The sequence below is a fragment of the Mobula hypostoma genome, chromosome 17 (assembly GCF_963921235.1).
Source record: "Mobula hypostoma chromosome 17, sMobHyp1.1, whole genome shotgun sequence".
Classification (NCBI taxonomy): Eukaryota; Metazoa; Chordata; class Chondrichthyes; order Myliobatiformes; family Myliobatidae; genus Mobula; species Mobula hypostoma.
In genome coordinates, this window is record NC_086113.1 from 63,271,146 (window position 1) to 63,286,324 (window position 15,179).

The following is a 15,179-nucleotide window of genomic DNA, read 5'->3' on the forward strand; positions in this document are numbered from 1 at the left end:
ATTTTAATATTTTCCTTTTTTTTCCTCTTTAAAGGTGGTCACCAATTAGAGAGATGCCCGATACACTATATAGATGGTTCATCCTACAAGAGCTGTGCAAGTATGGGCCCATTAACTCAGTGATCTTTTCTGGAGAGAAATGTAGCCAAGTTGTGTTTAGTAATATTTTGTCAGCATGCAAAGCAATTAATTCGCATTCAGTTAGACTTCCAAAAGTTCCTTTTTATTGCTTATGGTATTATTCATTTATGATGAAAGATTATAACTTTTAACATAAAAGAAAAACTTGAAATTGTACATTGTTTTAATTTCATTCATTCTGATTCTGTTTCCACTTTCAATCCCTTCTCTTCATCACTATTAATAATTTGCCAAAATACCATGTTAAACACATATTTTAAACTGTGTGTGGATGGACGATTATCAGAACAAAACCACAAGTTTTACTGTATCACAATATTTTACTCATGAATTATAGAATGATTAAAATTAAAACATAATCCAAAGAATAAAGGCAAAGTAATGGACAATCAACAATTTCCTAATGTCAGAGTGTGGAAGAAGCTGAATCATAACTTTGCCTTTTTTTCAAAGAAGTTCATGATGGCCTTCATACATTCTTCAGATAACCATCTCTCACTCAGCCGCTCACACTCTTGGGCATTGACAGAATGCAATATGTCCTTTTCAACACCTCTTATTAGTTGCTTTGAAAATACCAGAGACTGAAATGAAATTCATAGAGATATCATTAAGATCCTTATAAAGAAACATGCTGTATAGCACACAAATTTATCCAAAAAACACATTTGATCCAGATAATTTATACCATACATAATCAAAATGCTACCCAAAATGGAAAAAATCTGAAATGACAAATACATACGTTGTTTAAACAATATAACACAACCCAATGATACAATTTATATTTAAAATATAAAATAACACCGACTTTTATCTAGAAGATATTAAATGATTATGTCATTCATCATAGATTGGAAAATTGGACTTAATTTGCTTTAATTATTGATAAGTGCATAAAATAAACATTAAGTTAATCAGTGTTTTGATTTCTTGGATGGCAATCTTGGAAATAAACAATAACTTGACAGCAAATAACAATTCCTATAAAAACTATAAAATTTAACATCATTTTTTTACAGCAAAAACTTTATTTCTGGGTAAACTCCAATCTTCTCCCAATCTAAAAATTCAAGCAAGTAAGAAAGGAAGGATTATTACAAGTTCAAAAAGAAGTTGGATCGGAACTCAGGAGAACTACAACAAAATGATCTGTTTGAATATATTAAGCTCTAAGCACTAGATGTATTTATGCAGCAGGTCAACACTGGTGATACACACTCGATGGCCACTTTATTAGGCAGCTTGTGTACTTAATAAGTGATTATTGAGTGTATGTTTGTGCTCTTCTGCTGCTGTAACCCAAGGTTTGTATTGTGCATTCAGAGATGTTCTCTTACACACCCCTGTTGTTACACGTTTGAATTACTGTTGCCTTCCTGTCAGCTTGAGCCAGTCTGGCCAATCTCCTCTAACCTCTCTCATTTTTGCCCCCAGAACTGCCACTCACTGATGTTTTTTTTTTGTTTTTCACATCGTTCTTTGTAAACCCCAGAGACTATTATGTGTGAAAATCCCAGAAGATCAGTGGTTTCTCTGATACTCAAACCACCCCGTCTGGCACCAACTATCATTCCATGGTCAAAGTCAATTAGATCATAATTCTTACCCATTCTGATGTTTGGTCTGAACAACAACTGAGTGGCGTAACTGTGTCTGCATGCTGCCACATGATTGGCTGATTAAATATTTGGATTAATGAGGTGTACCTAATAAAGTGGTCACTGAGTTTGCATAGTTACTAACAAGTTAAATAGCTCTCAAACCATGTCCCTTTGTTTGCAATTGTTCTCAATAAATTGCTGGGAAATAGAAGGACAGTAGCAGGAATGGATTGTTTGGCATCTTTGAAATTTATTTACTTTTATTTATTTATTGAGATACAGAGCAGAGTTGGCCTTTCGAGCCTCACCACCCAGCAATCCCCCAATTTAATCCTAGCCTAATCACAGGACAATTTACAATGACCTACCAACCAGTATGTCTTTGGACTGTGGGAGGAAACCCACATGGTCATGGGGAGAATGTAGGCAGCAATGGGAAATGAACCCAGGTCAATCATTAAGCTACCTGCCACCCCAGTTTAATTCTGTTACTCCAAATCACTTTTTGGGTAGTGCTGCCATGATCGCAAATTCACTCTCAGAGAAAAAGGGACTTGGTCTGTCAACACACACAAAATGCTGGAGGATCTCAGCAGGCCAGGCAGGCAGCCTCTATGGAAAAGAATACAGTTGACGTTTCAGGCCGAGACCCTTCATCAGGACTGTGTCAGTTCAAGTTCCTTATTTCTCTGAAATTCCATCATAATTCTTCCCACTAATTCCTGTCTTGATTCCAGATGAGATCTATATGTTAATAGCTCCAGTCACAACCACGCATTGTGCAGACTAGTTTACAAGACTCGTATACTGTTAATGCACACGTGGTACGGGTTCAAAGAGGCCTGTGCACAGGAGATACTGGAGGAACTCAGCAGGTCAGACAGCATCTATGGAAAAGAGTAAACAGTCGACATTTCAGGCCAAAACCCTTTATTAATCCTGATGCTGCTCCTGAGATTCTTCATTAGGAATGGCAGAAGTCAGAATGAAAGGTAGTAGAAGGAGCACAAGCTAGCAGGAGGTAGATAAGTCCAGCTGAGAGGGGGAAGGTAAATGGTTGGGGAGGGGAAAGGTGTGTAAAGCTAGGTGGTAGGTGAAAAGGGCAAAAGGGTGAAAGATGGAAGCTGATAGGAAAGTACAGTGGACAAAGGAGTAAAAGGAAGGAGGTGGAGAAGGTGTACAGAAGGGGGTGAGGGGAAACAAAGGGAGGGGGTGGAAGAGAGGAAAACAGGTGAGAGGTTACTAGAAGTTAGAGAAATAGTTGTTGATGCCATTAGGTTGGAGACTACAAAGGTGGAATATAAGTTTTTGCATCAGCATCTGGCTGTGGACAGACACATTAGTGTGGGAATGGGAAGTGGAATTGAAATGAGTGGCAACCAGGAGATCTGGACTGTTGTGGTGGACAGAGTGAAAGTGCTTGAAGCAGGTGTCCAGTCTGTGTCGGGTCTCAATGATGGAGAGGAGGTAGCACAGTGAGCACCAGGTGCAATAAATAATACTGACAGACTTGCAGGTGAAGCACTACCTCATGGAGGGGAGGGGAAGATATGCCTGGTGATCAGATCCTATTGAAGAAGGATGTGATCGTGGCTGGCAGATGTGCAGGAAATGGAGGAGATGCAGGTGAAGGCTGCATTGATAGGAGTTAAAAGGAAACCATGCAAAGTACACCTGCCTCCCTGACCACAATTAAACAGTCCTTCTAGGTGAAGCAATGCTTCATCTGCAAGTCTGTCAGAGTCATTTATTGCATCTAGTGCTCCAGTGTGGACTTCTCTACATCGGAGAGATCCAACACAGGTTAGGGGATCACTTTGCTGAGCAACTTTGCTTTGTACACCACAACAGTCAGCTTCTCCTGGTGGCCACCAATTTTAATTCCGCTTCCCATTCCCACACTGACAAGTCTGTCCACTGTTCTCTACTGCCATGTTGAGGCCAGATTAGGTTGCAGAAGCAACCTATTATATTCCATCTTGGTAGTCTCCAACCTGACGGCATCAATATCGGTTTCTATTATTTCCGGCAACCTCTACCCTCCGTTTTTATATGAGCCTCCATTCGTTTCCCCTTATTCCTGTGGTCACCTCCCCCCTTCTTTTCTCCTTCCCTCTCACAACCTGCCCATCATCTCCTTTTGCATCCTCATCTTCTTTCCATTATTCCATGGTCTACTGTCCGCTCCTATTATCATTTCCCAGCTTCTCACATCATACCCTTTCATCAATCCCCCACCTAGCACCCCCTCTCACCTATCACTTTGTGCTCCTCCCCTACCTTTTATTCTAGCTTCTGTCCTCTTCCTTTCCAATTCTGAAGAAGGGTCTTGACCCTAGACATCAACTGTTCATTTCCCTCCATTGATGCTATCTGCTGAAATCCTCCAGTATTTTGTGTGTTGTTCAAAGATTCAAAAACCCGCAGAATCTCTTGTGTTAGGATTGCCCTGTGCAAGAGCACGCTTGTGCTTATTATTATGCAAGGATGATCTTTACATCAGGCTTTAAGAAATTAGTTTGAGAATTTGACTAAAAGCTATACATTTAAATGACTATGAAAACTTTATTGAAATATTACAGTTACAGTGTTAACTTACATTCTTGGGTAGTTTTGCATAAGTATGCAATCTTTTCCAAACTTCTTTCTGGAATGTACTGTCAGGGAAGACCTCGGTCACTAGTCCAAGCTCACAAGCTTGAGTGGCTGTTAATTTCTTGTTGAACAGAAGAATTTCATTGGCCTGAGTGGTTAACAGAAATAATATAATTTTGAGCTATAACTGTCCTATAGTAACAAATGGTTTTGAACTGACCCACTATATAAAAGCAGAAAATGCAAATAAACAATGACATTTCAATCTTATCCCCAAGTTCAAAGTATGTGCAAGTTACTATAATTAATTACCTAGATTCAAGTTTACTCCTTAACATTTATAACTTTATATTATCATAATTTAAAATTTAAAGTATAAAACATCAGACAGTGAAGCGCCTAAAATTATCAGTGTTCTGTAACACAAAGTAACATTTTGGCTTGGTAAAATAATTAGTTTATATCTGCCGTTATTGAAAACTTTTCAAATGTTCACTGGGATAGAAATTATTTTGTTATACATAGAATTTATCTTTTAGGTGTTGGTGTTTATATTCCTTACAGCCTCCTTTCACCCTATTTCACATTGCTGACTATTTGTCACCCTCATGTACCTTTCTCCCACCCAAAGACTAGAACCACCACATTTCAAAGAGTTGAAACAAGACATAACCTACTACAAAGATGTGACTTGGGGCATCTTTATCTCACCACCTTATGGTACAATGGTGTGGGAAGCCCTGCCAAATATGCAGAACTTTGCCACTGGAGTTAGAACTGGCTCCAAACCAGAATTTTAGTCGAGTGTTGCTCCAGTTGCCATTGGATCGCCATATCACCCTTGACAAAGGTAGTGCGAAAATGCAAAATTTCAAGATTTTTAAACAGAGATCTGCTCCATATAATTAATAAGTGGACATTATTCCACATAAGGATAAATTTTCACACAATGATTATAACACCACTAGACTGAGCATCCTATGAGAGGAAATCTCCTTTAAGTTAGTAGGTGAGCATCTGGGGGACAGTGACCACCGTTACCTGGCCTTTAGCATTATCAGGGAAAAGGAGAGAATCAGAAAGGACACGAAAATTTTTAATTGGGGAGGGCAAATTATGAGGCTATAAGGCTAGAACTTGTGGGTGTGAATTGGGATGATGTTTTTGCAGGGAAATGTACTATGGACATGTGGTTGATGTTTAGGGATCTCTTGCAGGATGTTAGGGATAAATTTGTCCTGGTGAGGAAGATAAAGAACAGTAGGGTGAAGGAACCATGGGTGACGTGAGGTGGAGAATCTAGTCAGGTGGAAGAAGTCGGAAGCAAGCACTATTCTTTGCATTTCTGGTCAGATGCTAAATGCATTTCATTGGCTTTGTATCTGTACTCGGCACAATGACAATAAAGTTGAATCTAATCTAATCTAAGGATCAGATGGGTCTATTGAGGAATATAGGGTAGCAAGAAAGGAGCTTAAGAAGGGGCTGAGAAGAGCAAGAAGGGGGCATGAGAAGGCCTTGGCGAGTAGGGTAAAGGAAAACCCCAAGACATTCTTGAATTATGTGAAGATCAAAAGAATAACAGGAGTGAAGGTAGGACCGATTAGAGATAAAGGTGGGAAGATGTGTCTGGAGGCTGTGGAAGTGAGCGAGGTCCTCAATGAATACTTCTCTTCGGTATTCACCAATGAGAGGGAACTTGATGATGGTGAGGCCAATATGAGTGAAGTTGATGTTCTGGAGCATGTTGATATTAAGGGAGAAGAGGTATTGGAGTTGTTAAAATACATTAGGACGGATAAGTCCCCGGGGCCTGACGGAATATTCCCCAGGCTGCTCCACGAGGCGAGGGAAGAGACTGCTGAGCCTCTGGCTAGGATCTTTATGTCCTCGTTGTCCATGGGAATGGTACCGGAGGATTGGAGGGAGGCGAATGTTGTCCCCTTGTTCAAAGAAGGTAGTAGGGATAGTCTGGGTAATTATAGACCAGTGAGCCTTACATCTGTGGTGGGAAAGCTGTTGGAAAAGATTCTTAGAGATAGGATCTATGGGCATTGAAAGAATCATGGTCTGATCAGGGACAGTCAGCATGGCTTTGTGAAGGGCAGATCGTGTCTAACAAGCCTGATAGAGTTCTTTGAGGAGGTGACCAGGCATATAGATAAGGGCAGTGCAGTGGATGTGATCTATATGGATTTTAGTAATGCTTTTGACAAGGTTCCACACAGTAGGCTTATTCAGAAGGTCAGAAGGCATGGGATCCAGGGAAGTTTGGCCAGGTGGATTCAGAATTGGCTTGCCTGCAGAAGGCAGAGGGTGGTGGTGGAGGGAGTACATTGGGATTGGAGGGTTGTGACTAGTGGTGTCCCACAAGGATCGGTTCTGGGACCTCTACTTTTCATGATTTTTATTAACGACCTGGATGTGGGGGTAGAAGGGTGAGTTGGCAAGTTTGCAGACGACACAGAGGTTGGTGGTGTTGTAGATAGTGTAGAGGATTGTCGAAGATTGCAGAGAGACATTGATAGGATGCAGAAGTGGGCTGAGAAGTGGCAGATGGAGTTCAACCCGGAGAAGTATGAGGTGGTACACTTTGGAAGGACAAACTCCAAGGCAGAGTACAAAGTAAATGGCAGGATACTTGGTAGTGTGGAGGAGCAGAGGGATCTGGGGATACATGTCCACAGATCCCTGAAAGTTGTCTCACAGGCAGATAGGGTAGTTAAGAAAGCTTATGGGATGTTAGCTTTCATAAGTCGAGGGATAGAGTTTAAAAGTCACAGGTAATGATGCAGCTCTACAAAACTCTGGTTAGGCCACACTTGGAATACTGTGTCCAGTTCTGGTCGCCTCACTATGGGAAGGATGTGGAAGCATTGGAAAGAGTACAGAGGAGATTTACCAGGATGCTGCCTGGTTTAGAGAGTAGGGATTATGATCAGAGATTAAGGGAACTAGGGCTTTACTCTATGGAGAGAAGGAGGATGAGAGGAGACATGATAGAGGTTTACAAGATATTAAGAGGAATAGATAGAGTGGACAGCCAGCACCTCTTCCCCAGGGCGCCACTGCTCAATACAAGAGGACATGGCTTTAAGGTAAGGGGTGGGAAGTTCAAAGGGAATATTAGAGGAAGGATTTTTACTCAGAGAGTGGTTGGTGCGTGGAATGCACTGCCTGAGTCAGTGGTGGAGGCAAATACACTAGTGAAATTTACTAGACAGGTCTATGGAGGAATTTAAGGTGTGGGGGTTATATGGGAGGCAGAGTTTGAGGGTCAGCACAACATTGTGGGCCGAAGGGCCTGTACTGTGCTGTACTATTCTATGTTCTATAACTTCCACTGCTCAAGACTTTGCATCCACTTCCAACAACCCATTTCTTTACTGATTCTGCTCCTACCAACCCCTCGTTCTCGGCTCCACTCCACCGCCATCATCTTCAAAACCTGACTTTTGTCAGGCCAAATACCACCACCATGAGCTTGCAATGCCATTTGGATCTGCACAAGCTCAGTTGCATTGGAAATGTTTATCAGGGCTTGGAGAGTGCAGGACAAATTCTGTCCCATTGACATTCACTGCAGGACACTACAGCTTTGTAGGGTGGGACTATCATGATCAAATTAGGGTGGGTTATCATATTAACAGGTAAAATGGAAGCAGGAATGAAATTCCAAAAGTGTCCTTCTTGTACTGTCTACCCAACAAGATCTACCAGAAGATAGGGATAGGATCAAGCTCCTTTGAGACATGTCAAACTTCATGCTATATACTCCAATTTGTACCTAAGTGTGTGTTAATAAATGGCTATAATTTAAATGAGTTTAAAATAATAGTTAAATATTTTTTTTTCTGTGGAATACGCATCCTACTGGTAAAGCCAACATTAACTGCCAACTTTAAATTTCATATGCCCCTTGTAAAGCCTATCTGAAATCCAAATGTTCCCTCTATTTTTTTTTCACACACAGCTGCGTGGACCAACCATTGGTCTGAGCAGGAAGTTTTTACGTGGCCTGAAAACTGCGTAGTACTTTTATATTATTATATAAAATTCCAGCCACACGGAAAGGTCATCTTCCCGGCAGCACTGGCGAGCGCTTAGAGGGAACACTGGGGAGATGCCTTCTTGATGTCCTGCAAAGTGTGAGTTGAAGGTTCCACACAGTGCTCAGAATATTCATAATGGCAAACTATTTCTAATTCAGCATTGGTCAAAGTGTGGGAAATCAATGTGAATAGAAATATTCACACATGTAAGTAAACCATTCATGGAACTGCCTGCAATCAGATTGTTGCCTCATGGGAGTAAATAGAAGAAAAATCCTGGCTAAGTGTTCCATTGACTTGAAAACACTTTGTATTTTCTACCCGAATTAATGTATCATCATAGAGTTAATATGGTAGAATTTCTGTGTAAACTTATCTAGGCCATGCTCACTTAGTTCCTGCTGGCTTGGAGGCCACAACACAGAACTTGCTAGAATCAGGATAACTATCTCTGAATTGACTGTTCTACTGTATAATAATGATGATAATTCATTCAGGGAGACTTAAAAGCCCTTAAGACATAGGAGAAGAATTCAGTCATTTGGATCATTTAATCTACATAGCTGGTTTCTTTTCCTCACCTTCATTCTCCTACCTTCTCCCCTTAACCCCTAAACCCATACTAATCAAGAACCTATTAATTTCTGCCTTAAATACACCCAATAGTTTTGCCTCCACAGCTATCTGTAGCAACAAATTCCAGATTCAAGACTCTGTGGCTGTAGAAATTTCACCTAATCTCAGTTTTAAAAGGATGTTTTTTTCTTATGAGGCTGTATCCTCCGATCCTACTAATAGAAACATCCTCTCCATATCCACTGCCTTTTGATATCAGGTAAGTTTCAATGAGGTGCTCCCTCATCCTTCTGAACTTCATCAAGTACAGGTTAAGGGACATCAAACATTCCTCATAAACTAAGCCTTTAATTCCTGGGATCACACTTGTGAACCACATTCTTGAGAACAGATGGTGTGATTGCTTTGAAAAGTAATCTGTAAAGTAGTTAAACAGTTTTTGTTTTAAGATAACTCCAATGAAGCAACAATCTTAGCTTTGGCAATCCTTTCAATCAAAAGGCTCTATGTGTTAATAAGAGACACCCAAACCCTGACTATGGCCTGAGGTTGCGTATGATCCAATTTTGGAGCTATTTATCTCTACCTTCAGCTTGTGGTAGGTCTAATCAGTGAGGAGTGTATGTTAGGTAGAAAATTACATTGACAGCACCAGCACTCTTCAACAGAAACAGCTTATTTTTATTTTTAAGCACAGGGTTTTGTTTTAGTCATACTTTGTCTGAATATGCATAGTGGTTTCTGTGGTTTCCTACAAAAAAAAGCAATATGGCTGTGTGTGTTCTCCAACATCCTACACAATGCACCATGTTTTAAGATAATGGAGGCCGAGTTTTAACATGTCATAACATAACACAAATCATGTTATTCTTATGGTGCTGGTTGTGAATAAAAAGGTTTTATATTGTAGGTCACATTTGCGTGACTTATAAGTCAAAAAACAAGATTTGGAGAGGCTATTCATCCTTTTGAGTTTAGTCCACCATTCAAAACTGATAGCCTGATCCTTGACTATAGCTTTCCATGGCAGAGAATTCCAAAGACTCACAACTTTTATGAGAGGAAGTTCTTGCTCACATCTGTCCTTGTAGCTGCTCCTTATTCAGGAAGTAGGGGTCCTAGTTATAGATTCTCTGGCCAGTGGAGGCATACTCCCAGACCTATCCTATCAAACCTCCAAGGATTTTAACGTTTCAGAATCTACCTTTAATTCTCCTAAATTCCAAGAATACAGGCCAAGTTTACATATTCAAATCTCATCTCACAGAACTGGAGTGCAAGAGTTTAAGGTTTTTGGATTATACTGCATAATTGTTATGTTCTTTGCAATTTAACTTTCCCAAGCCTGCTTGTATTTTATATAATTACCCATGTATATGCAATTATTCATTTGTTCGGCATGCCCCCTATTGGTTACAGTTCTTTGTATTATTCTGGAAGCTTCTTGAGTATCCCATTATTTGAATGGGGTTATCTGATTGGTTAACTCTCATCTAAAACTTTGAATGGAATGCCTGTTATAAGACCGTAAGACACAGGAGCAGAATTAGGCCATCTGGCCCATTAAGTCTGCTCCGACATTCAATCATGGCTGATCCTTTCGTTTTCTCCACCTGAACCCCAGTTCCCAGCCTCCCTGTAACCTTTGATGCCATGTCCAATCAAGAACCTATCAATCTCTGCCTTAAATACACCCAATGACCTGGCCTCCACAGCTGCATGTGGCAACAAATTCCACAAATTCACCACCCTTATCAATGGTATAAGAAGAGCAGAGCACACTGGCATTCTTTTTCTCTCCTTTGTTCTTAGACTCCTGCTACTCTTGTTTACAATTCCTTTGTTCCATTAGCACTAACAAAATGATTGTGAAGCTACAAGTTTTATGTCTTATTCTTGGCTTAAGAAAGAACCTTGTATTAAAAACTTCAGAACCCAACAAGGCAGAAGATGTGGTCAATTGTACCACAACCTGCAGACAACTCACCATCAGCCCAAGTGCACCATAGGACTATATACATAGCTCCTTCTCTACTCACGTACACTTCAGTAGGGCTTCAATACCATGTTTAGCTTTGTGGATTACACCACTGTTATTGGCTGAATCAAAGGTGGTGACAAATCAGAATATAGGAGGAAGATTGAAAAGCTGGTGCCACAAAAACATCTCACTCAACATCAGCAAACCAAAGACCTGATTATCAACTACATAAGGAAGAAGTTGGAGGTCCCTGAGCCAGTCTTCATTAGAGAATGGAGATAGAGAGGGTCAGTAGCTTTAAATTCCTTGGCATTAACATATCAGAGGATCTGTCCCAGGACCTGTACATAAGTGTCATCGTAAAGAAGGCACAACACCACCTCTGCTTTCTTAGAGTCATGTCACCAAATCTTTGACAAATTTCTATACAGTGCCTTGAAAAAGTGTTCAGCCCCCAGAACTATTTTCACATTTTACTGTCTCACTTTTTAAAAATTTAAATATACTTGAGTAGGTCTTTTTGAACTAATCTACAAAATATTGTGCATCCTGTCAAATCAAAAGAAAAATTCCAAAACCTATCAATAATTTACTAAAAATTAAATGAAACTGTGAAGCTGAAAAATTATTCACCCCTGTAATTGCTATGCTATCTTTTCTCAGGTGCAATACTTTATATTACCTTACCAACTCATACAATTTGTTGATGTAGAAAATTGGACAATCACCTGTTTTCAACGAATACATCAGAATAAATACCCTGTCAGGTCCAACAATATGGTAGATATTCAACATACCAAACCAAAATAAAGACAAAAGAACATTCAAGACATGTCAGGGAAATAATAGAGAAACACAAATCTAGAGAAGGGTGTAAGACAATCTTAAAGGCACTGAACATAACTCGGATCTTAGTGCAGTCCATTGTGAAAATGTGGGGGAAAAAATCACAGCCACACTGCCTAGGTCAGGTCACCATTCTAAACTTAGTCACCAGAGAAGGATGGCACTTATGAGGGAGGCTACTGTGACGGCAACTGTCACTTTGATCAAGCTGCAGAAGTCAGTGGCTGCAAATGGAGATGAAGTTAATGGCTCCACACTCTGTAAGGCCTTGTACATAGAAAGCATTTATGGAAGAGTAGCAAACAAGAAGCCCTGATTAAAAAAGAATATATCTTTGCCTGTAAAAACTGCAAAGCATCACGTAGAAGATGCTGTAATGATGTAGAAGGTCTTGTGGTGAGATGTGACTAAAATGGAACTTTTTGGCCTCAACATGAGGCATGAATCTAATACTGCCCATCAGCCAGGTAACACCATTCCTACTGTAAAGTTTGGTGGAGGTAGCATCATGCTATGGGGATGCTTTTCAGCAGAAGGGACTGAAAATCTGGTCAAGACTGACAGGAAGATGAATGGCACTAAATACGGAGAAATCCTGGATAAAAATCTGTTCGCCTCTGCCAGAAAGCTTAAACTGTGGAAGAAGATGGTCTTTCAACAGGACAATGACCCAAAGCCACTGCCAGAGCAACCACGGGAGGAAGAAGAAGAAAGCCCTTAACTCCGAGTGGAGTCATCGGGACGCCGTCATGACAGCGTTTTTTTTCCTTATTTTTACGAGGCCGAGTTGCTAGCTCGACGCTCAACCCAGCACTGATGGAAAGTGTGCAAGGGAGCTGGCTGGATTCGAACTCGGGAGCCTTCACTCCAAAGCCACTACGTCACCAGCCGGCCAAGAGCAACCATGGAGTGGCTTCAAATGAAGGAAATTAATGTCCTGGAGGGATCCAATAAGAGTCCTGACCTAAAACTGAACAAACATCTCTGGCAAGTCCTCAAGACAACTGTCCACTGCCACTCCTCAACTAACCTGGCACAGCTTGAGCAATTTTGCCAGCAGGAATGGGCAAATCTTGCTTCATCACATAGTGCAAAGTTAATAGAGTCTTATCCAAAAAGATTGCTGGCTGTGCTAGCTGTGAGAGGTGTTTCAACTAAGTACTGAGCTAATGGGGATGAAGACTTTTGAACTGCTGATATTTCCGTTTTTGAATTTTTAGTTTCTCGTGCTTTACAGTTTTCCTTGTTTTTTGGGCTCTGCTATGAAAAAGGAGCATGTGATTCACAAATAAAAACTCTCAGTTACATTGATCAAATATCTGGTTGTAATACTAATTTATGTGAATAAAGAGTTGGGGGTTGAATCCTCTTACAAGGCACTGTAGATGCACTGTGGAAAGTATACTGACTGGTTGCAGCATCAATGCCCAGGAGTAGTAAAGGCTGCAGAAGGTGGTGGATACAGCCCAGTACAACACAGGCAAAGTCCTCCCCACCAGTGAGTTCACTTACTGTATATGGTACACCTCCATCCAAGTCATGCCTTCTTCTCACTATTACCATCAGGCAGAAAGTACAGATTCCTTAGATCCCACACCATCAGGTTCAGGAACAGTTACTATCCTATAACCGTCAGGCTCCTGAACTGGAATAGACAACTTCATTCACCACTACTCCAAACTGATTCTATGACCTAAAGACTCACTTCCAAGGACTTTTTACAACTCTTGTTCTCAGTATTATTTTTATTCGCATTTATTTGTTTTTTGCACATAGGTTGTCAGTCTTTTTTTTGGTAAAATTCTATTGTATTTATTTTTTCCTGCAAATGCCTGCAAAAAAATGAACCTCCAGATTCTGTATGGTAACATATTTTGAGAATAAATTGGCTTTGATTATGAAGTATTCCAGAGGAATTATACTCAGTAGTCACTTTATTAGGTAACTCCTGTAGCTAATATAAAGTGGCCACTAAGTGTACGCTCGTGGTTTTCTGCTGCTGTAGCCCATCCATTTCAAGGTTCAATGTGTTGTGCGTTCAGGATGCTTTTCTGCATAACCCTGTTGTAATGTGCGATTATTTGAATTACTAGAGCCTTCCTGTCAGCTTGAACTAGTTTGGCCATTCTCCTCTGGCCCCTCTCATTAACAAGGCATTTTTGCCCACAGAGCTGGAATGTTATGGTTTTCACACCATTCTCTGTAGACCCTCGAGCATGGGTTCCCAACCTTTTTTTATGCCAGACCCTTACCACTAACTGAGGGATCTATGGACCCCACGTTGGGTCCCCCTGCTCTAGAGATTGTTGTACATGAAAATCCCAGGAGATCAGCAGTTTCTAAGATTAAACCACGCCTTCTGGCACTAACGATTACTCCACTGTCGAAGTTACTTAGATCACATTTCTTCCCCATTCTAATGTTTGGTCTGAATAATAACTGAACATCTTGATGTCTGCATGCTCTCATTGATTGAGTTGATGGAACATGATTGGCTGATTAGCTAGTTGCATTAACAAGGTGTAATTAATAAAGTGGACACTGAATATTCATCATTGGCCATTTTTATGCAGCATATTATCTGTGCTTTTAATAAGGCCCATTTCAAAACTGTGGCAGGGACAGATACTTGATTGATAGGATTCCAGCATGGGTTCTATGAAAGATAGAGATAAGATTGGAGAACAGTAACAAAGTTGGAGCAGAAAGGACAGCTGGATATAGGATGGTAGTTTCAAAGAATAGATAACAAAATCTTCATAATTATTTTTGTTCTGTAGAATTTACTCAGCCTTGGTCTTGCTGCTGTTACCTTAGTGGTACCCATCATCTTAGGGAAAGTGTAAGATGAGCAGCCTTCCGGACTTTGGGCAAGTTGACTGAATGGTGTGTGGAATGTGGCCTGTATTGGGGGAAAAACGTGAGAAAAAATTAGTACTTTGCATACTTCTCCTGGGTAAACCCACTTTTGATCAAGTAACTTTCTGCACAAAACTGCAGAACTTTTAGCAAACAATAATGATTAACTAGGTGGGCAGATATAAAATACTTACTTTATCAGTGGCATAGACTATATCAAATAATCCTAAAACGGTGACAGCAACTCCAATAGCAGGGCCATTAATGACAGCAATCAGTGGCTTTGGAAAATCAATGTAATGGCTTACATACATCCTGTTGATCACAAATTAAGCCACATATGTCAATTTTTAAAGTTGTGTATATTTTAACAAAGTTTAATAAAGCTACAATAAAGTAATTACAATATCTCAAACAATTAATGAAATACTCAAGCATTATAGATTTAATAGTTATGAAAGATGAAGTACAGCATCATGCTCAGAATGTATTGCTGACTTTCCAATGTATACCTTGAGTTAAAAG

At 40.2% G+C, this 15,179-nt stretch overlaps 1 protein-coding gene across 1 annotated transcript in view; it reads right to left on the minus strand.

The window, feature by feature from the left end:
- Nucleotides 1-201: 201 nt before the first annotated feature.
- The window catches only part of eci2 (enoyl-CoA delta isomerase 2), a 137,788-nt gene continuing 122,810 nt past the window's right edge, over nt 202-15,179 (minus strand). The window contains exons 7-10 of the mRNA XM_063070025.1: nt 14,849-14,969; nt 14,608-14,697; nt 4,345-4,488; nt 202-725 (exon numbers count right to left, since the gene is read on the minus strand). Coding sequence (XP_062926095.1) covers nt 570-725; nt 4,345-4,488; nt 14,608-14,697; nt 14,849-14,969 — 511 coding nt within the window. The 3' untranslated portion in view covers nt 202-569. The remainder of the gene's footprint in view (nt 726-4,344; nt 4,489-14,607; nt 14,698-14,848; nt 14,970-15,179) is intronic.